Genomic DNA, 24,134 nt, shown 5'->3' on the forward strand with positions numbered 1-24,134 from the left:
CCGTGACCATGAGGTACTTTTCCATACGGCTACCTCTCTGTGTGCCAAAACCACCTCTGTGTTTATTACCAAAAAGCTCTATTCTGGTATCATCTGACCGCAGAACCCGATCCCACTTGAAGTTGGTAAATGGTCTGCACTTATATAGCGATTTTTTAACCTTAGCGGTTCCAAATCGCTTTGCACTGTGTCTCATTCATCCATTCACACACACTCACACAGCAATGGTAGCAGAGCTGACATGCACGGTGCTAACTTGCCATCGGGAGCAATTTGGGGTTCTTGCCCAAGGACACTTCGGCATGTGGAGTCATGTGGGCTGGGAATCGAACCAACTCTATTATTAGTGGACAACCCGCTCTACCACCTGACTCATATCCACCCAGTAAGTTCCAGTAGTGTCGGCAAACTGAAGACGCTCGCGTTTGTGTGTGGATGAGAGTAGAGGCTTTTTTCTTCAAACCCTTCCAAACAGCTCGTGGTGATGTCGGTGTCTTCGGATTGTAGTGTTGGAGACTTTCTGACCCCAAGACGCGACTAACTTCTGCAGTTCTCCAGCTGTGATCCTTGGAGATGTTTTATCCACTCGGACCGTCCTCTTCACAGTGCGTCGAGACGATATAGACACACGTCCAATCCCAGGTCGATTCATAACATTTCCAGTTGACTGGAACGTCTTAATTATTGCCCTGATGGTGGAAATGGGCGTTTTCAATGCTTGTGCTATTTTCTTATAGACACTTCCCATTGTGTGAAGCTCAACAACCTTTTGCCGCACATCACAGCTATATTCCTCGCTCTTACCCATTGTTACGACTGACTAAGTGAATTTGGACTGTGTTACATCATATTTATACCCTTGTGAAACAGGAAGTCATGGTTGAACAATTTCCTGTTCCTGGTCACCCAGGTGTACAAAAAAATATTTAAGTGTATTTTAGTGATTTTTAAAAAAATAATAAAATTTTAACAAAAGATCAGAAGGTTAAACAATAAGACAATTTTTCACAGCCTTCTTTGCTCATATTTACCAAGGGTGCCAATATCAGCGGCGCGCACTGTATCATTTGTAAACAACAATAAATGAATTCCTCATCTTCTTATCATGGTATATAATCATACAGATATATCATCACACCCCTGCTGTCGTGTGTTTCATTCTGTCTACACTCTTTGGGCCAAATCAATAATCCAACAGCATCATAATTAACTAATGAGGTCAAAGCAGGACCGTTCACATCTGTTTAACATCTCTGATTTATTCACATAATAAAATGTCATATGTTAAAAACTGGCAGCGGTTCGGACTAAAGCAGTTTATGATGCATTAGAGAGGATGCAGGAAAACAGGGTAGTTGGATGGAAGCCATTTTCACTCCAATTCATCTCATATACCGTTCTCTCTCTCTCTCTCTCTCTCTCTCTCTCTCTGCCGCAAATATAAGAATAACAGATATACAATAATAATTTAACCATGATCGAGTGATCACAACTCTGTGACGCATGTACCTTTGACTGTCGCTCATAAAGCCATTCGTATAGTGAGTATATATACATGTGGCAGCAGGACAACGCACACAATCATGCAGATACAGGTCAAGAACTTCAGTTAATGTTCACATCAAACATCAGAATGGGGGGAAAAGTGTGATCTCTGTGACTTTAACTGTGGCACGGTTGTTGGTGCCAGATGGGCCGGCTTGAGGATTTCAGAAACCGTTGATCTCCTTGGATTTTCACACACAACAGTCTGTAGAGTTTAGACGGAATGTGCAGAAAACTAAAAACATCTGTGAGTGGAGCATCTGCAGGATGAAAGAGATCAGAGGAGAATGACCAGACTAGTCTGAGCTTACAGGAAGTCTATAGTAACTTAAATTGGCACTCGTTAGGACTGCGGCGAGCAGAAAAGCGTCTCAGGACAGCGTGCACAGCACATCAAACCTTGAGGTGAAACCCGAAATGTTCCCACCCACAGAACTGTCGCTCACTCAGTGTTTTTTTGGTTTTCCGCCAAACATTACACATTCTGTTTTTACACATTCTGTGTAAACTCTAGCGACTTGTACCGTGGTAGATTCCCGGATAAGCGCATGAACGTAACGGCTTCCGTTCAAACCCCAAAGTTCATTATTTTCCTATAAAGCGTGTACAAAGTGTTTTATGCCTCTTAAACCTCATCAAATTTTCCAATGATACATTTCATTTTATTTTATTTAAAGAATGACACCATCAATTTTTCTCCATTTATAGTGACTTAGTTCCTGTTATTACTTACATCATAACAACTCTTAACAGTTACCATGCGTTTGAGTTACCTCAAAAGCCTCAAAAAAAAAAGCTAACGAGACAAATAAAATGCAGCTTGTCCTCCATCCTGAAGACTTCCCTGTGACGGATTACTTCAACTCACAACTTTACGTCTTGGTGTTATGTAAGTATTGACACTGGAGACTCATTACTGAAACATAAACCTCTGATCACGGAACATTTCACCATAACATTTACAATGTTTTACGCTTTATTCCGCTCCCAAGTCCCTGTTTAAGTAGGATTATAGAAATGATAAGATATTAGAATGAGCGCTTTAATATAAACATTGTAGCTGGTGCTGTTATCAAAGTTGCTGTTATAGAAAGTGAATCAACATATTTTGACCAATCAGATTTGAGAATTCCGTAGCTTGGTCAATAGGAGGTCTAACATTTCTAGTTCATGTCAAACTGTTTTGTTTTGTTTGTTTTTTTTCCTGTGTAGTGATTTATAAAAGCCTGTATTCATTACAGTCATCAGAAATAAATGGTTTCAGTTTTAGGGACATCATTTTAAACATGCGTCATAAAATGTTGCCGTTCGAAACTGATTTATTTTAAACACACTCAACATAATAACCTCGATTTATAGATGAACGCTATTTAATGGAACATGCGCACCGCGTACAGAACGCATATATCTCCCGCCTCCCCGTGTCTCGTCTCACTGCTTGAGAGGTGCTATTTTTAGTTTTACAATGGTGCAGCTTGGGGTCGTACAGTATGGGGCTATATCTATAACCGTGATGACGCCCATGCTATGATTTTGTGCTTTTTTTTAGGAAGAATACATGGAATTCATGAGAATGCGCAGAATTCCTGATAGAGTCCTGATATGCATCAGAACATACCGTGCATCCGGAAGGTATCCGCAGCGCTTCACTTCTCCCACATTTTGTCACGTTACGGCCTTATTCCAAAACGGATTCATTATTCTCCTCAGAATTCTACAAAACAATACCCCGTAATGACAACGTGAAGGACGTTTGCTTGAAATCTTTGCAAATTTGTTAAAAAGAAAAAGAAAAAAAAGCAGACGTACATGAGAAAAGTGAAGCGCTGTGAATACTTTCCGGATGCACTGTGACGTAATGAACGAGGTTATGATTAAAATGACTTTATTTATTTATTTAACAAGTGAATTCTGGCTGTTCCATGACTTCGGTGTGTTAACTAAGGACCAAAGGGAAGAAACAAATTGCCTATATGTTACTTATAGGAAAATCATTAACAATAGCAGTTACCACCCTGAAGTGTCATATTTTCTAATAACAGCACAGCCCAAAGTGTTTTATTCCTCTTATACTACAGTAATGTGGCAATGATTACGATAAATAAGAAAAAAAACGCTCTGTCCTGAAGACTTCCACGGCAGAAAATGTACTGGCTCTGACACTGGAGACTCCTTCCATAAATATTAAACAAAACGTCTCCTTATGGAAAACTGCACCATTAGGGATGGGTGATATGGACTTAAAACTAGATCACGATATTTTCAGGTATTTATTGCGATACCGCTATCAGTGACGATATAAATACAGTACCGTTCACCACTGTTTTTGACTACAAGTGACCGCTGGATGCAGTCTTGAGGTCCTCAGAAACCAGTTCCAGATTGTAGACGTAGCTCCTTGTGTAGCGATAAACTCCTCCTCGGCTTCACGTCCGCCTTCCGCCGTACCTGTTTCGCCCTGCACGTGAACCGCGAACCCGACGCAGACCGTCGCACACAGAACTACATCATCAACTAGGCTTTAACGTTATTATCGCGGGAAGACTAATTCTTATTGTGGGGGGAATGTCTACCGGTATATCGCAAACGATAACATACCACCCATCCCTATTCACCATACAGTATCATCACATGTATTCTTTGCTAAATAACACCTTTTAATTACTAAGCATATATTACGTAGATTGTCCCCCATACATGTCCCAGTGTATTAGTCATTACTATGGAGACGATATCTTATTAAAAGGACCACACTTGATATCGGAATTAAAGTCAAAGATGTTGATATTGTGAAACCCCTGAATCCGTAGTGACTACTGCGCGTCGATATTATAAATGCTGTCACGTTGATTATTTACAGCAACAGATCAGGAAAATGGTTTTGTGAACAGCTTCGATTTGCTGTAAAGCGCCTTTGAAAAAGAAACTCGCTCTAACCGTAGTGCCTTTTAGGATGAATATTCAAACACATTCTCCATTTCCTAATGCTGACAGCCAATACTCATTTGCGTGATGCATTGTGCTTTCCGCTGCTCTTCATCACCATTCAGATGCACCAGCGAGATTAATTTGTTTACCAAGCTGGTGTAGTGAATTAAGAAGAACAATGCTATGTGAGGAAGCACTGTAATTGTGCAGTGTAGGAAAATATTCCACCTGCGTCCCATATTTCACTGAGGGTTAAGTGTTAGAACAAGAGATACAACCTACTGGATATTAAGACAACAAAGATTCTATTATTTTTTCCTCTATGGATGAATATTTGGGTGGATTTTTGCAGAGAGTTGGATGGCACAGCATCATTTACAGATAATGTACTTGGGATACAAGCTAGCATTTTTGAGAGCCCCATGACTGACTTTTGACTTCTTACTTAATGTATTTCTTGGTGTTTGTGTCATTTCTCTAATCGTTCAGTGAAGAAACAAGTTCTCATCATGTGCATATATGAAAGAAAGACAAAGACTGGATACCTGTGTGTGTGTGTGTGTGTGTGTGTGTGTGTGTGTGTGTGTGTGTGTGTGTGTCAGTATGGCAGTAACTTTTTCTCCTGACGTTACTGTTGGATTTATGGACTTGGTGATGAGCCCATGGATGACGGTTTATTAAACGGATGGTTTTTTAAAAGTCTGAGCCAAGCGCGACAATACTGTGCAAGATTTAAAGATTATACACCGTTAAGATGCTGGAGCACAGCATGTTTTCTGGTTGGTCTATAATATCAGCTGATATTAACATCAGCTGGGGCGACTGGGGCTCAGGTGGTAATGTGGGTTGTCCAATAATCGTAGGGTTGGCGGTTCGATTGTCGGCCCATATGCCCAAGTGACCTTGGGCAAAATACTGAACCCCACGTTGCTCCCGATGCCAGGCTAGCACCTCACATGTCTGGTCTGCTGCCATTGGTGTGAGTGTGTATGTGTGTGTGAATGGGTGAACACTGTAAAGCGCTTTATAGAACCGCTAAGGTTAAAAAGCACTATATTAAGTGCAGACCATTTACCATTAACATTCCATGACATTATGAGTATCTGCTGAAATCATGCTGATAAAGCACCAATAATGTCACTCTTTAGGAAAACCATATTTATAAATGGGGCGCTATTTTAGGCAACAAATATCACTAGGAGGTGCTAATGAAGCGGGTGATCATAGAGTGTTCAAGACCACAGTTTCTGCTTTTCTCATTTAAATAAGTGGCAGCATTTGCAAATCTCAAGACCTAACAAATCTAGAGACATTTGCAATTAGAGAATGGTAGATATTTACACTATACAAATGCATTCCATCTGCATTCTGTCACCTCGTTCACATCATATATCAGAAGTGAAAGCCTGCAGAGATCGCATGGTACTTTGACAAATTATTCGTGACTTGTTTAGTTTGGAAACGACATAAATGTTCAGCATAATCCTTAAAATGCATTGGTAATGCAAATATTTTTGACTGATCATGGGTCTAGGTATTTAATCTGTATCTGTCATGTGACTGAGTCAGGTTGCCACTGATGTGTGCAGCCCCATCTGTGAAAACAGGCATGCATTTTCATTTAATTATGAGATGCACAGCACTCAAAAAGAAAGAAAAATTATTTGCACTTATTCCACCAAAATTTTAGCTCAATGATTGATAGTCAGCATTTTCTATCGGTCAAATTGTGAACAGGGTTCAAGCCAAAGAACACCTTATGGCTACGACAGTGACAAATTCTCCACCACGTTTCTGACAAAACCACTCATTGGACACCAAATGCCCCAAAGAGGCTTGACAGAACAATCATGCAAATGACAGCAAAAGACGTTCCGTCATATAATACTGTGCAAAATGTAGGATTACAGCATAAAATGATACAGCGAAGCGAAGATAAAAATCATGCGGTGAAGGAGTTACTGTTCTCTGAAAACACTGGCAGCATTTCCTTTACTACTGATTGCTGGGTATGAGCTTAACAACTCGTTTTATTGGCCGTAAAAGAATCCAGGTGTGCTCAGTGTGAAAGCCACAACTAAGGCCTATAGACGAGAGTACAATGGGAAGACATACCAAACTGCACACTAGGGATGTAACTGAATATGAAGATATTATTCAGAATGAACAAATAATGTGCTCTATATAGATATAATTACAGGCACAAATAGGAGGTGCACTGCTTGTTTTTTGTTTGCCAGAAAGGATCACAGGTCATCTGCTTGAGACTCGAGGTGTGCAGCAGAACTGGTATCCCAAGCGACCCTGGTATTAGAACTGGTATCCCAAGCAACATTGGTATTAGACCTGGTATCCCAAGCGACACTGGTATCAGACCTGGTATCCCAAGCGACCCTGGTATTAGAACTGGTATCCCACATGTCACTGGTATTTGGACTGGTATCCCAAGCAACAATGGTATCGGGACTGGTATCTCTATCGACACTGGTATTGAGACTAGTATCCCAAGAAACACTAGTATTAGAGCTGGAATCCCAAGCAATACTGGTATTAGACCTGGTATCCCAAGCAACATTGGTATTAGACCTGGTATCCCAAGCGACACTGGTATTAGACCTGGTATCCCAAGCGACACTGGTATTAGACCTGGTATCCCAAGTGACACTGGCAATAGACCTAGTATCCCAAGCGACACTGGTATTAGACCTGGTATCCCAAGAGACACTGGTATTAGACCTGGTATCCCAAGCGACACTGGTATTAGACCTGGTATCCCAAGCAACACTGGCATTATAACTGGTATCCCACAACAAAAGAGGTTATTACTTTCAAGGGCATGCGAGTGAGTGGTCAGAAGCTCGAAGGACAATGTTCAAAAACATGAATGTGCATACTGCATGATGCACTTCATATCACAGTGGTTTAAATGTCTATACTAGATTGTTTGTATTTTGCTAAACAGACCCAACTAAATTCATTAGAAAATATGAAGGGCAGGCAAAAACGAGTCCGACCATAATCTGTAGTTAAGACCAATTATGAATTCGAGCAATGTAGCTGAGGTTCAGGAACTGTCAGAAGCCAGACATTATGCTTTCATTGCAGGCATTTCTACCTCCATTTTTTGTTCCGACAAGCATACTGGTAAACTTAACAGGAAGGAAGAAAAAAAGGAAGTAGGGAAGATGCAAACAGTATAACACAGAAATTTGGAAGTGGGCAGAAAGGAAGGAAATTAGTAAGGAAATAAATCTGAGAAACAGTGAGAACTATGAAACACTAAAGCAAAGAGAAAGAGGGTGAAAAACAGGAAAGAAAGGAAGCAAGAAAGAAAGAAAGAAAATTCTTCCACATTCACTTTTGGTTTAAATCCAATTGGTGTACTAAACAGATATGGAGTGAGATAGTACACTCATGTTCATGGACGATACACCTGTCAAACTTGAAACTGCTACAAGGAACATCACGACACACCTCGTCCAAGTTCTCAGCCCATCTGAGAAGATCACGCTTGGAATCCAGCATCTCTGTCATGTATCATCCACACAGCCAGACAGCTGACATGACTTCTTCATTCAGATGGGTCACACACCAGGGGGATCCACACAATGAGGCGAACAATGCTTGATAGCCTTGAGGAGATTTCCTGAGATGACTGAGAGAAATGAGGCTGTACGTAGATGACTTCCTGACCCCGGCCGGAGAAAACACTGGTGGAGATATCACCAGCGAGACCATTTACACCAACTGCAATAGATGAAAGGCCAGGAATGAAGGCAGACAGTCAGAGTGGCCTGGGAACCTGACTATGAAACAGATGCACCTGAAAAGCCACACTGCTGCCTCAGAGAGTCTGTAATAGACAGGACGACAGGCAACCCTTCCGTACGATGATCAGGCTCACCCACGTTGGCTGTCACTCTCTCTATCAAAGATACTGTTTAATCACCATAGTATGTTTTATCAGGCTACTTGTACTGTAAACAAATGCTGTAGTTCCTCCTCTTGAGATTTCCACAGACCACAGTTTGCAGTCTGCTTTGCTTTGATTGCGATAATTACTTGTGAAATACGTAATTTCATTGGCATGACGACATGCACTAAGCTTACGTCAACTAGCATCACAGGATATCGGATATTGGTATAGCAAGTTTAACAAGTAAGGCCCCATTCACACCCGTCAGAAACATGCATCCTGGGGGATCGGATCACGAATGTTCAGCGCTAAGTACAGATGTGAACTGGGTCAAATGTGTCTCGAAGATGCACTGTGATCCAACCACCACAATCGGAGGTGGCCTAGGACGCATATGGCCGTATCCCTGTTGTGAGCATGAAAGCATCTCGAGGCATCCCAGACAGCAACAAAGGAGCACCTAATCTACTGCGTCACTGCCTTAGCTGGAAAATATGTAATTACTGCGAGTCTGTTTGAAAATCATGCTGAAGGGTAGAACTGGATGAAGAATAGATGAAGACGACGCTATAACAGCAGACATGAAAACAGCTGCTTTTCATAGCATCCATCCGTCGTCTTAATTTTCATTCGTTTATAAGTTTCGTTAGCAGACCATGCGATTACTGAAACAGTGTGCACAGGTACGAGATATAATCCATGGGACATTTCTGCCTGAAAATACGTATTTGAGATCAAAGTTGCCCATGATTGGTTAGAGTCACTGCGATTGAAGGAACAGAGAGAGAGAGTATAGAGAGTATATCCCTCTCACACAGAAAACAGAGCATTTTGCTCCCTTGGCTCCTAGCCATGGATGGCTATAGCATCATCTGGATTCAAACTTGCAATCTCCTGATGATAACGTGAACGGTTTTCCTGATGCACTCAGAAGCCCCTGAATCAGCTTTTGCTTCAACTATGCAAAAGACGGTTGGACATCTACTAAAAATTAACAGCCGTGCAACCCCTAAGAACGAATAAACGTGCAGTGTGTATTAGACTACCAATACAGAGATGCCTGGACAAATCCCGTCACCAAAGCCATACCACTTCTACATGATACATGCTGTAAATTCTCAATTAATAATCAAGGAATCTTTACAGCCCTTGAAATTACACTGCAATCTCAGTGGTATATCATTTTAAAATATTCCTTGAGGTTTGTTAGTCTTTCCACAAACCTTTACTCGGGGCTGTCAAAGTCAGGTCCTGGAGGACCACAACCCTACAGAGCTTTGTGTTTACTTCTTCTAACACACCAACGTCAGCTCATGAAGGCCTTGGGAATTAGATAATGAGTTCAATCAGGTGTGGTAAACGGGGTAGAAAGCAGAACTCTGCAGTGAGGAGCTCTTCCAGGAATCGAGTCTGGAAGACATCCAGGGTTTGAAGAAATACTTTAGTGTTTGTAGCTTATGTGTGATTAGCATTGTCAAGGTTTTAAACCACAGTGCTGTTGAACCTTCGACACGTTGTAATCAGCCCATACAGGATTTCGCCGAGTGCTTTTGGGATTGTTGCCGACAAAAATGCTTGATTTTGCTAAACGTTTGGGTGTTTTTTTGTGGAAAACTACTCGAATTGGTGAAATTGCAATTGAACGAAATTGTTTTGTACGGTCTTTCACTGTGATGTTTGTTGGTAAATGAGACGTTTTAGCTGTATTCATGTTTGACGCACGTCCAAAGGGAGTTTTGACTGAATGCGCCAAACCCAAATCTGTAGAAAATCTGTGTTAAAGGTTCCCTTCTACTGGAGGGACGGTCTAACATATGTTTCTACAGTAACAACTTACACAGGGACATATATGGCAGCGCTGCACATATATGAAGTCTAACAATAAAAAAATTGTCAAGATATGCATTGTTCCATCCATTTTCTGTACTGTTTATCCTACACAGTGTTGGGGGGGAGCTTGGTAACCCAAGGCACAAGGCGGGGGACACCCTGGACAGGGTGCCAACCCATCGCAGGGCACAACTGCACACCCATTCACACACTACAGACAATTTGGAAATGCCTACAGCCTACAACGCATGTCTTTGGCTTGGGGAAAGAAACTGGAGTATAGGGCATAGAAACCCCGAGGCATAGGGAGAACATGCAATCTCTGCACAAACAGGGTGGGACTCGAAGCCCTAACCCCGGAGGTGCAACGTTAGCAACATGCTAAGCCACCATACCCCCCGAAATCTGTTGTTGTTTAACAAAACAAAACAAAAAAAAGCTCTAATCATCGATATGGTGATTCTTTATCACAGGAGATGTTTAACATTCATGGAAGGAGTCTCCAGTATCAGCGATTTTTAAGGTAAAATTCCTTCCTTCATTTTCCACCGTGGGGAAAGTATTCAGGAGACAGGACGTAACATTTTGCACTTTATAGACAGAGAAAAAAGAGATGCTGATGAGGGAACGACAGATGTTTACAGCTGCTAAACAGGAACATTAACTGTAACTGGAAAAAAAATAATGTCATTCTTTAATAAACAAAAAATTGATCGTTTGTTGGTTGAAATCAAATCAGAAATCAAATTACTTTGATAGAAGATGAATAAAACAGTTTGAAGTGTGTTATTATTGTAAAAATAATCAACTGTAGGGTAGAAACAGTAACTCTGCTTCACATCAAGCCACTACACCTGTTATTAATTATTTTCCTGTAACAGCCCGCTCTGTTATGTTTTATTTATTTATTTGTTTATTTATTTATTTATTTATTTGCATATCACACGACCATATAATATCATTTTTAATCTGTACTCGTAACACTTTAAGACTTATGATGATAACAGACATGACAGGAAGTCATGAATGTTTTTAAATCTACTCTCAAATGATTATGCAGGTCATATAATACCACTAATTCTTGGGTCCCAAATTATACAGCGTCATGTTTAATTTTACAAATGTTTTTTTTTTGTAATTTGAAGAAGAAAAAAAAAAAAAAAAAAAAGGTTTGCATAAATATTTATTTGTAACATGTAACTACCCGGAGACTTCCGAGTCTGACTAGGGAAACATATGAACTGTCTTTGTTGTGGTAATCACACACATGCTACAGAACAGATAAATACATCGAGACGAAGCTGAAAACTGTTTGAGTATTCCTTTAGTCCTCTTTCCCGTGTTTTTCTCATCCTCACTCGCTCTGTCCCGCTTTCCTTCTCTCGCTGTGTGAGACTGAGATGAGCTAATGAGATGACCTTCACCTCTGTTGGCTAGTGACTGGTGGAGCACACACACACACACACACACACACACACACACACACACACACGCCAGTCTGAAATGTGAAAAGGTCAGACATTACTTTCCGGTATCTTTCCGGTATGAACATGCACAGAGCACAGATTTTTACTGGAAATTACAGCTACGGGGTTAACGGCGAAAACATATTTTGTTCACCGTGATATTTATCACCGTGATTCAGTGATTCTCAAAGAGAATTTATGAACAACATAGAAAGGGTTTTCTTTCCCATTTCACACGAAAGAAAGAAAGAAAGAAAGAAAGAAAGAAAGAAATGGGAAATATGGGACAGAGTGAGAGGCCGACAAGAAAAGTGAGAGAAAAGAAGAGGGAGTGAGCAGAAGGAAGGAAATAAGGCTGAAAGAAAGATGAAAGATGAAGAAAGTAAGATGAAGAATAGAGAGAAGAAATATATGAAGGAAGGAAGGAGGGGAGGAAGGAAGGAAAAGAAATAGACTAGATGTTGAAAGAAAGAAAGAAAGAAAGAAAGAAAGAATCTATGAAGTATAGAAGGAAGGAAGCAGAATGGAAGGAAAGAAGGAAAGGAAGGAAGGAGATTGGGAAAAGGAAAGAAAGCTGATGAAGGAAGAAAAGTGAAGAACAGAGAAAACAAATGAAGGCAGGAAGGAAGGAAAAGACTACATGGAGAAAGAAAGAAAGAAAGAAAGAAAGAAAGAAAGTATGGAATGGAGTTAGACACAGACAGGACAATAGAGAGAGAGAGAGAGAGAGAGAGAGAGAGAGAGAGAGAGAAACAAGAAGAGGTGTGGAAGTGAGCAGAAGGAAGGAAATAAATCAGATGAAGGGAGCAAGATGAAGGATAGAGAGAACAAATACAGAAAGGAAGGACGGAAGAAAGAAAGAAAGAAAGAAAGAAAGAAAGAAAGAAAGAAAAAGAATCTATGAAGGATGGAAGGAAGAAAGAAAAGATTGAAGAAAACAGAATGGAAAGAAAGGAAGGAAGGAAATTGGGAAAAGGAGACAAAGCTGACGAAGGAAGAAACGAGAAGAACAGAGAAAAGAAATGAAGGAAGGAGGGACAGAAAAGGGACGGACTACATGGAGAAAGAAAGAAAGGAACGGAGTGAGAAGCAGACAGGAACATAGAGAGAGAGAAGGAAATAAATTGGATGAAGGAAGCAAGATGAAGCATAGCGAGAACAAATCCAGGAAGGAAGGAAGGAAGGGAGGAAGGAAGGGAGGAAGGAAGGGAGGAAGGGAGGAAGGAAGGGAGGAAGGGAGGAAGGAAGGGAGGAAGGAAGGGAGGAAGGAAGGGAGCGCTAGCCACAGCAGTATAAGTCCAGACAGACAGTAATATTCCGAGGACGCTCAGTCAGAGTTTTTACCGTAAAATGTAAAAATCAGGTCAGGAAGTCTTGCAGGAGGAGGATGAATTCAGAGGAGGACGTCCATCCGAACAGTCTCATTCACACGTTCATAACGTATACCTTCATTCATCATTTAAATGCACAGAGTTATATGTTTGATTTCTCCTGTTCCTTTCTGAATTGTGTACGTGTCCACGACTCCTCACATTACTTCTGGGAGTTTTCTATGGATTTGCTTGAACCTGGAAACAGCACCGAGTCTGTTTTACTTCATTATAACGTCCATTAGCCGTCAGTCACTACAGATAATACATAAATGTGGGAAACAAACGATCACATAAACATGTGTGCTGTGGTGTCTCGAGGGATTTGACAGTGGACTGGATTTCCACGTAGGTCTCGAATGTATCTCCACAGACCGCTTGCAATCACGTTTAGTCAGTATCAGGGTTGCCAAATCAGCCAAAAGTAACCCAAACTGCTAGCCAAAAGCAAACAAATCTCAACATGTTTATATTTAGCCATTGGATATCATTTCCTAATTAAATTGTCAGATGCTCAGATAAAACCTATAGCCTTGTCACTTACAGTCTTCCTGCTGTCTTACCCTGTTACTTATACTGTCTTCTTGCAAAAGTAACATTATACAGTGTTTCTCCCATTTCTCTCCTCAATTTTGATCAGCTGCCAATCAAACGACAGCTACCAGCTGGGAAGGGGGAAGGGTGAAGGCTATCACATGCTTCCTTTGAGACACATGAAGCCAGCCAACCTCATGCTGCATCACAGGAAAGCGCTATCTGCCCTCTTCCACACTCATGAACTCACAGACACACGATTGGCTAGAGTCCCTGTGATTGACAGGGAGTATGCCATCAATCCTACTCAGAGGGATTTGGGGCTCGTGACCTCATGTTTCTATATGTGCATGTTGAACAACACATTCTAGATTCTGTTCCCGTTTGCTAGTATGATAAACTCCAGTCTTCTGAAAAGGTTTTAAAGTAGATTTTGGAGTGTGGCTATGGGGATTTTTGCCCATTCAGCTATAAGAGCATTAGTGAGGTCAGGCAGTGATGTTGGGTGAGGAGGCCTGGGGTGCACTCTGCGTTCCAGTTCATCACACAGATGTTCAGAGATGTTGAGGTCAGGGTTCTGTGCATGCCACACGAGTTCTTCCCCACCAACCTTGGCAAACCATAGCTGGGTCCATATATCCCTACTACCGTACTATACAGTAGATGAAATGCAATACGCCAATGGAGTAGTATGTCCGAATTCTCAGTGTTCATGAAACAGTAGGCGAGAAAGCCCCGGATGACCTACTGCGTCCGCCGAGATTCTGCAGTAGAGAACCGATGGACACGGCATATCTTTATAAACCTCACTTTGTGCACAGGAGCTGTCATGCTGGAACAGGTTTTGACCCCTTAGTTCCAACAAAGGAAGATCTTAATGTTACATTCTAGACAATTCTTTGGTTCCAACTTTGTGGCAATATGAGGGGGTCACGGTCAGGCGTCCCCAAACTTTTGGCCATATAGTGTATGTCATATGTATGTCATAAATAAAGAACAGGCGTCAGAACGAGCAAACCAATTCACTGGTGCAAATACCCTGAATTCATGTAGTAACAAGCGACGCTCAAGAACGGTAAGATTTCAATTCCCACCTTTGCCCTGTGTGCATGGAGATCGAATGGTCTCCTCATGCTTCAGGGTTTTCCTCAGGGTACTCCGGTTTCCTCCCCCAGTTCAAAGACGTGCATTGTCGGCTGACTGGAGTTTCTAAATTGTCCGTAGTGTGCGAGTATGTGTGCGATTGTACACTGCGATGGGTTGGCACGCCATCTACAGTGTCTCCTGCCTTGTGTCCCGAGTTCCTTTGGATAGGCGTCAGCCTCCTGTTATGTTTAACATCAGCGTACCTGGGTGGTTCGAAAGTCTGCCTGAAAACCGCAAACCTGACGAAGAGCCCTTTTTTCCATTAAATAAAATACCCCACACCTCAATCCTACTTTTCACATCCTAAGAATCACATGTAGCGATTCTAGGTCATCCTTTAATGTTCAAATGTTTTTCGATACATTTTAATCCAAAGCACTTCCTTTGACATGTAAACACTGTTTTTGTCCATCACTTTAATGAAGTGCCTGCATTTCCGTTCCTTTGTGTTGCCGAGCTCTTGTGCGTGTGTTTCGTTTCTGCTGTTTTTCATGCGCCTGATTCATAATTAAATAGTGCACTACAGACTGGGGGTTATTCAGTAAGCAGTCTTTGATATATTAGTGTGCAATCAGAGAGATACAGTCTATATTTAATAAAAACGAGAGCGAGACAGGGTGGACTGCACCTTTCAAATGTATTACAAATGACAAAATATTCTAGAGTGGGCTAAAAAGTCTGAGCAAAATAACTTTTTTTTTAATTTATTTTTAAAGTCTAAACATCAAACAAATCCCACTTCGTTAATATTATAGCAAGTGGCTGCTCTATAAGCAGTAAAATGTTTTTAATAGGGACGCATCAGAACGGATATTAGGATACTCATTTACTCATGTTCATAAAAATGCTCGGATACTCACAGCATATGACTCAGGTCTGCTGTATTTTGGTGCTCTAATAAACATCCGTCCAGACATTTTCAATACCGCTTATCCTTCCTTCAGGGTCACGGGGAACCTGGAGCCTATCCCAGGGAGCATCAGGCACGAATCAGGGTACACCCTGGTCAGGGTCACCAATCCATCACAGGGCACAATCACGTACACACTCACACACCCATTCATACACTACAGACACTTTAGACACACCAATCAGCCTACCGTGCATGTCTTTGGACTAGGGGAGGAAACCGGAGTACCCGGAGGAAACCCCCGCAGCACGGGGAGAACATGCAAACTCCGCACACACAGGGCCACGGTGGGAATCGAACCCCCGACCCTGGAGGTGTGAGGCGAACGTGCTAACCACTAAGCCACCGTGCGCGCTCTAATAAACAGACGACAAGAAATGACAGCGATCTGGACATATTTCACGTGGATGATGCCAAACAAAGCAAAGCAGACTGCAAGCAATGTTCCGTTTTGGTGAAAATACATCTTACAGGTTTAAAACCGTATCTTCTGTAGAGAGCACGAGAGAGGCCGACGTGAGCGGACAGAGCAGTATCCGCAAGCGTCGTCGTTAAATTGCATGCGCATGAAGGTATACCTGAGCGTGAAGCAGTGAACTCAGTGTGCAGAGAAACTATCAGGCATGAGAGCACTTCATCTCTGTGAGAACTGAGATATGCGCACGTGCTCGACGGGATCTACAATTTTCAGCACGTTACACATTTTAGTATCACAGTTTTTAGACTAAACGGTTAAGGTTCTGGGTTATTGATCAGCACTGCCATGCCGCCACTGTTGGGCCCTTAACCCACTCGGCTCCACGGGTGCTGGACCCTGAGCTCTGACCCCAGCTTCCTGAGGGAAACTGTTCAGCGTTGGAGCTGCATGCTGCATCTCGATCCTCTCTCATTTTAGTCTTTCACCATTAAAAAACATCCAGTGGGCGGAAGCATTTTTTTGAAGAGAGAAGTCAAAGGAGAATGGCAAGACTGTTTAGAGCTACCTGGAAAACTGTGGGTCGGCTCTACCACCTGAGCCACTAGTTGTCCACTAATCGTAGGGCTGACGGTTCGATTCCCGGCCCGCGTGACTCAACATGCCGGAGTGTCCTTGGGCGAGACACTGAACCCCAAGTTGCTCCTGATGGCAAGCTAGCGCCTTGCATGGCAGCTCTGCTACCATCGGTGTGTGAGTGTGTGTGTGAATGGGTGAATGAGACACAGTGTAAAGCGCTTCGGAACCGCTAAGGTTAAAAAAGCGCTATATAAACGCAGACTGTTTACCAGACCAAACCAAAACATCTCAGACTGTATGGAAACACCAAATCGGGTTCTGCTCCTGTCAGGTTACAGTGCGCACAGGTTCACCGAAACCAGACAGTCGAAGAGGGGGAAAAACAACAGCAAGTGCTGCCTGGTCTGATGAATCTCGATTTCTGCAGATAGTAGGGTCAGAATTTGCTGTCAACAATATATGAATCCAAGGACCCAACCTGCCTTGTGTTTACAGTCCAGGCTGGTGGTGGTTGTGTAATGGTGTGGGGAATATTAGCCTGGCATGCACTGTTAATGCCTCCTCGTCTATTTAGTGTTTAGTCCAGTAAAAAGCATCTACTTCTGTCAGTAGTAGAATTTGAAACTATATTGTGTTATACACCCCCCCCCCCCCCCCCCCCCCCCCCCCCCCCCCCCCCCACACACACACACATAAAACCCACTATTATCTGAGTTTTTCTACTTCTGGATAGGACCAAGGAGTTAACTACTATAACACACATCTCCTATTACCATCGAAAGGTCCTGTTCTCTGCATTGGAACATGAGAGGCCTAAATTCACTCCATCCAAATTAACACCCATGCATTTTGTGTGTTTTTCTTCTCCACACTCCAGAGCCACTTCATTTAAATGCTAAGTAGTTTTTTGCACTGTAACAAATTGTTTATCTGCACACATACCCCAACAGCTAAAAAAAAAAAAAAAAAAAAAAACAAACCTCTCTAGGGATCATGTAGGGCACACTAACCTTTAGTGAGGAACATTAGTTAAAATGTCAAAAATGAGGCAGGAGCTGCACATGCACACAGGGACGCTACAAAAATAGCAGAAAAATAATGTCAAACGCAAATGTAGGTCAATATTGAGGTTTCTCAGTGTTTGGCTGCAACAGCATGCAAACATGTCCTTGTTTTAAAGAAAGGACACTCGTCGACCTTTCTCCCAGTGCAAAAGGAACAGAACCTTTCAGAAAACTGGAACTGGTGCTTTTTTTTTTTTTTTTTCCCCATCCACTGCCAGGCCAGGACCAAACTCATGGTTTTTAATACCTGCTCAAAATCAGCACCAAAACAAACTATCGGTACTCTCGGGCCGATGGTTTTAATTCTCAGATTTAATAATATAGAAAGGATTATTGTGATGATGTCATTGCACCGTAACGATGATGAGGTCAGTCTAACTGCTGGAAAATAGACTATACTTATAAGCCAAGCTCCATCAGCTCCTCCGGCTGTGGCTACAAACAGAAATGCAAATCAGATTACCTTACCGAGCAATTTTTTCATTATGGCTTTGCACAGCAACGTTTAACTAGAGTCCATGCTTTTCTGAATTGGGTTTGGCGACGCCCCAGGGCAGAATCACACTAAGCTCCTATTGAGCATTGACTTCTGAGAGTCCAAATCGCTCTGTGAGCATCATGGATTTTCGAGAAGCTGTTAACTTAGTGAGGAGATCAAGTGCTTAACCAACTGCAATTAACAAGCGACTGCAAAACTCCCATATGCCCAAGTCCCACACTCAAGCTTCATATAAACCTACTTACATAAAGAAAAAGACAGTTCCATATGTACACGGTTTATTTACACCCTATATGGCCAAACGTTTGTGGACAACTGACCAGCACTGACCGTTCTGTTCTCACAAAGTTCTAAGCACACATTTGTCTAGAATGTCTTTGTATGCTGTTGCGTTAAGATTTCCCTTCAGTGCAAGTAAGAGGCCCGAACCTGTTCCAGCATGACACTGACCCTATGCATAAAGCGAGGATCTCCAAGGTTAGAGTGTAAGAACTGCACAGAACCCTGACCTCAACCCCACTGAACATCTTTAGGATGTACTGGAACGCCAGCCGCTCACCAGGCCTTCTCACTCGACACCAGTGGCTGTTCTCACTAATGCTCTTGTGGCTGAATGTACACAATTCTCCAAAGCCAGGCTCTAAAATGTAGTGGAATGCCTTCCCAGAAGAGCGGAGGCTACCAGGAGTGAGAAGTAACCAGAACCAGTGGCATGTTTATGCCTAACATGGTGCCTAAAATAAGTGTCGAACACGTCGAAATTTTTTTCAGTAAATATATTTCCGATGAGGTTTTCACAAATATAAAGAATTCACAACATTAAAGTCCATAAATGAAGTTATGTGTAATAAAGTGGAATGACACGGGAAAAAGTATTGAACACGCTAAGAAAAAGCAGTTCTCCGAGGCAAGGTAAAGCACATCCATAAGTAGTTAGAAAGTCATTATACCCCCTATCCGTGCAGATTAATATCAGCTGGGTTAGTAAATTGATGGTCTATAAAAAGGCTTTTCATTACCAAGGGGTCACACAGGAAACATCTCATGATGAGTAAAAGCTAAGAGCTCTCCCAAGACCTTCACAACCTTATTGATGGAATCGGATACAGACGTATTTCAAAACTTCTGAATCTTCCAGTAAGCACCACTGGGGCCGTTATCCACAAGTGGAAGCAACATCGTTCAGCCCAAGGGCCAAGGACCGCTCAGAAAGCGCTCCAGAAACACTAGGAGGCAGCAGGTACCGACTCTAGAGTCTTCCAGAAACACGGGCATTCAAATAATTATGCGACTTCTGATGCCAACTGGTTGCACCGGAACTAATTTAGGCTTTTTTTTTATTTTTATAAGCAACGGGGATGAAGTTATACATTCTTTTATTAGCAAATAATCTACATGTATGACAAACAAAACACACTATGGACATTTTCCCAGGAGGGGGGTGAATACTTGCACGCCTATATGCTGTATATATAGCCGTGACTACAGTGACATCTTCATTAAGGCTGGCCAATATTATTACGTCTTCATGATACCGTAAGTTTGGAACTATGGAAGCAGGGGTGGAAATTTTGATGGAACGTGAACATTAAATGTCAGTGATACTTGTGCATTAATGCCTTAGGTAAAAACAGAAGAGCAGCTGTTCTTCAGGTGACTGAGAATGTCAAGGCAGGACGTGATCAGACTGTCAGCGAGAACAGTCTGTCCACAGCCACACTGAGGGATATTATAGTAGAGTTGCAGTGCATAAACCCCTCATTACAAAGACGAATGCACCTTTGAGAGTTCAGTGGTGCAAAAAACACAGGAATTGGTCTACAGAGAGGAGGAGGAGAAAAGAAAAAAAAGAAAAAAAAAGTGATAGGGTCAGATGAGTCATCCTTCGCCATATTCTCAACAAGTGTGTGAGTGCATGTGTGGCGTTCGGTGCCGTGCAGGCCGCTCTGACTGCTCACCTTATACAGTCCTACTGTATAATGAAACCTTTTCTATCCTGATGGGAGTGGTCTCTTCCAGGATGACTCCGCCCCCAACCCCCACCACCACCACCACCACCACCACCACAGGGCATGTGGGCTCACTGAACAGTTTGATGAGCATGAAAATGATATAAAATATAATGCAATGGCCTTCACAGTCACCGGATCTCAACCCAAATGAACGCCGGTGAGAGATTTAAGACATAAGCTGCGGGAAAATGTTTTGGAAGAATAGTGTTCATCGTTATAGTACTGTTCCAGAGATGTGTATAATCTGTCTCAAGGTGCACTGAAGCTGTTCTGGAGGCTCATCGTGGCCGAACATCTTACTAAGAGACTTTCGCAAATACAGCGAGAGAGAACGAGAGAGAGAGAGAGAGAGAGAGAGAGAGTAAAGGGGACAAGTGAACGAGGCCAAGAGGTAGAGAGATAGTGGAATGAGAGGGGGAGTAAGAGCGAAACAGGGTTAAAACCACTACACAATAGAGAGAATGCGAGCAAACAAGATCAGACAGAGGAAAAATACAGAAAGCAAGATTAGAAGTAGACAGACGGACAGAATGAGAGAGGAAACAATAAAAGTATATGGAGAAAGAACAAGAGAGTGTGAGTGAACTGCAAAATGAGAGCTTAGAGAAAGAAACAGACTAAAAACGTATGGGGATAGAGGATTAGAAAAAGGAAAAAAAAAATGACACAAACGGGTGGGGAAAAAACATTCGTACAACCCGGGAAGGGGGGGGGGGGGGCAATTATACGAACCTCTGAGTGTCTAAAATTCCATTTCTAAAACGATTCTTTACAGTCTGTCTTTACTAGTCAAGTGTTTAAATGGCGTTGTTCAATCGAATGCAACGTAAAAAAAAATCGTGCAATCTTTGCGCAAATCCCCCCCCCCCCCCCCGGCCCCTCCCCCACACCTACCTTTCCTGGCTCGGCCTCGCTGGAATTGTCCTTCCCTCGCTCTTTTGAATTTACCTTCGGTTTAGTTTACTCCTGGCTTCTATTTACCGTGCTGTTTACTCCTAAAAAACACTCATTTGCTCCCCGTTGTCCCAAACGGTCAGAGCAACACAGCTGCCATTTGTAATTTGCATAAAGTTGAAACTTTCGCTTGTTTTTTTTTTTGTTGTTTATTTGTTTGTTTTAACCACTCGCTATCCCACAATCCCTCGGTCACGTGTTCGCAGCTCAACGAGTCAAAAAAAAAAAAAAATCTAAATCACTCAAACGTCTCGGTGACAGAAAGCGGATTTATTTATTTATTTATTTATTTATTTATTTAAACATGCATCGCGTTCGTTAGTGAAACCGAGCCGAGGGCATATCCGTGCCGTCGAAGATGCCGTCGTGTTTTGTTTTTTTGCCCCCCCCCCCCCCCCCCCCCACTTGCCCTGACATTTTTATTATATAGCTTTGCAGACTATAAATGTCTTCTATGCATCCATCTGTGGCATGAATATAGAGCATCCTCTTTTACAGCAAAGTAATGAAATGGACATTGAATGTGGGTCAGGCTAGAGAAAGCTGCATAAGGCTGGATTAACATGACTAAGCTGAGTTTAGCCTCTGTAGATATCTGATACATTAAGATTTGGGCTATTTTAGAGGATTAAAATGAGTTAATGTGATTGCTACTGAATGGTTCAGATATAAGAGATACAACGCAAGTTTGGAGCCAAATTTGTAAACAAGCTGTTTTTTTATGTGCTTTGAGAGGATTTTTTTTTTTAATTATTATTGATTTCCTACAGCGGGAGATTCCAGCTCTTCTTACATGCACTGTACCTGATCGTGAAATAAATCATCGACACTAAGGCCGGACAATACGACGATATGATATGGGGATTATGATATAAGCAGCGTGGGACACTTTTCTACACTTTCCTGTCGGACAGAAACGAGTAAACGAGTAAAAAGGCCTCTGTTGGTTCCTGTTAGCAAAACTAGAGCAAAATGTCATGAAGTGTGGAGCGTATGCTGCATGGTCGCCGTATCGTCCGTCCCTCTTCGGCAATGACATGGACGTAGGAGTGTAACTGATCTGAAACCGCTCGTTCAACTTCACCTGCTTAATAACAGCAGAACTGATTATAATTAAATATATAAATAATCAATACAGTTTGCACACATCTCAATTAGGGAGCCATATAAACAAACAAACAAACAAATGAGGGAAGGAAAGGAAACAAATAGGAAAGTCATAGAGATAAAATATATATATATATGTGTGTGTGTGTGTGTGTGTGTGTGTGTGTGTGTATATATAATGCTAAATGAATAAATGTAAATATAAATAAATAAATAAATAAATAAATAAATAAATAAATAAATAAATAAATAAATAGGGGTGGAGAAGGTATTAAAATCAAGGAAGGAAGGAAGGAAAGACAGAAAGAGACAAATTACGTGAAGCGGACAGGGAATTTAATAAAGGAAAGGAAAGGAAGAAGGAAAGACAAATTGGAAGGTGGTAGTGATAAAAGGAAAGGAAGAAAGAAATGAAGTGAGACGAGGAAGGTGTTAAAGGGAAAGAAGGAAGGGAAAATATTAGAGAAAGAAGGAAGAGGAAGAGATGGAGAAGGGAAGGACGGTAGGAAGGAAGGAAGGAAGGAAGGAAAACAGATGGGGAAATGATAGAAGGAAGGAAGGAAGGACGGAAGAGAGATGGAGAAGGGAAGGGAGGAAGGAAAGGAGATGGAGGAAGGGAAGGGAGGAAGGAAGGGAAAGAGATGGAGAAAGAAGGAAGGAAGGAAGGAAGGAAGGGACGAATGAAAAGATATGGAGATGGGATTGAAAGAAGGAAGGAAGGACGGGAAAGAGATGGAGAAGGGAAGGAAGGAAGGAAGGAAGGAAGGGAAAGAGATGGAGAAGGGAAGGAAGGAAGGAAGGAAGGAAGGAAGGGAAAGAGATGGAGAAGGGAAGGAAGGAAGGGAAAGAGATGGAGAAGGGAAGGAAGGAAGGGAAAGAGATGGAGAAGGGAAGGAAGGAAGGAAGGAAGGAAGGAAGGAAGGGAAAGAGATGGAGAAGGGAAGGAAGGAAGGAAGGGAAAGAGATGGAGAAGGGAAGGAAGGAAGGGAAAGAGATGGAGAAGGGGCAGAACGAAGGAAGGAAGGAAGTAGAGGAAGGAAGGAAGGAAGTAGAGGAAGTAGAGGAAGACAGATTAGAGCAGAAGCAGGATTAAATATGAAAGAAGTGAGTAAAAGTGGGCAGAATAAGTTGGGATACAGAGAGAGTGCAGCAGCAGTAAGAAGCTGTGAGGTTTAATAATAAGCTGCTGCCTGTTGTGTTTGGCAAAATCTGTCCCACTTTCCCATCAGCATCATTCAGATCAAACATACAACAAACCCACAGGCAAGCCCAGCTGGACTCGGAATAAACACGCTGCTCTAAACGACTTTACATTCTTACTTTATGTCTCTTATAAGTCGATGAAATCCTCCTGCATGTGAAGAACGAAGGCACGACACGCTGGGGCTTTTATTTCTGCCTCTGCGGGAGCACTTAAAGCCTTCTACATCCAGATGCTGCCAGAAATATTAGTGAGCAAATCTCAGAGACAGAAACCCCAAACTTACCCCCAGTTTCTTACTCCTGATCCTCACGTAGCCCTGCTTCACTATGTCGTTGAAGTTGGAAGCCATTGAAAGATTTTATTCTGATTTTTATTCCGCTGTTTCGCTCGTTAAGTCTGGGAGAAGTGAGAGCAGCATCCAGCGCCTCAGACAGCCGGCTCGGCCTGTACCATCTCTACACTGAGAGGGGGGTGCAGGATAAAGTCAACTGATTTCACCCAGCACCCCCTCTCCTGGACCGTGCCATCACATCTACATCAGAGGTGGAGAGGTACTGTAATAATGATAATAATATTAATAATAATAATAATAATAATAATAATAATAATAATAATAATAACAATAATAATAATAACAACAACAATAATAATAATA

At 42.1% G+C, this 24,134-nt stretch overlaps 1 protein-coding gene across 1 annotated transcript in view; it reads right to left on the minus strand.

Moving 5' to 3' along the window:
• Window positions 1–23,918, minus strand: part of dok6 (docking protein 6) — a 73,852-nt gene extending 49,934 nt beyond the window's left edge. The window contains exon 1 of the mRNA XM_017452659.3: window positions 23,763–23,918. Within this exon, the coding sequence (XP_017308148.1) occupies window positions 23,763–23,828 (66 nt within the window). The 5' untranslated portion in view covers window positions 23,829–23,918. The remainder of the gene's footprint in view (window positions 1–23,762) is intronic.
• Window positions 23,919–24,134: the final 216 nt, after the last annotated feature.

The sequence above is a fragment of the Ictalurus punctatus genome, chromosome 23 (assembly GCF_001660625.3).
Source record: "Ictalurus punctatus breed USDA103 chromosome 23, Coco_2.0, whole genome shotgun sequence".
In the NCBI taxonomy this organism is placed as follows: domain Eukaryota; kingdom Metazoa; phylum Chordata; class Actinopteri; order Siluriformes; family Ictaluridae; genus Ictalurus; species Ictalurus punctatus.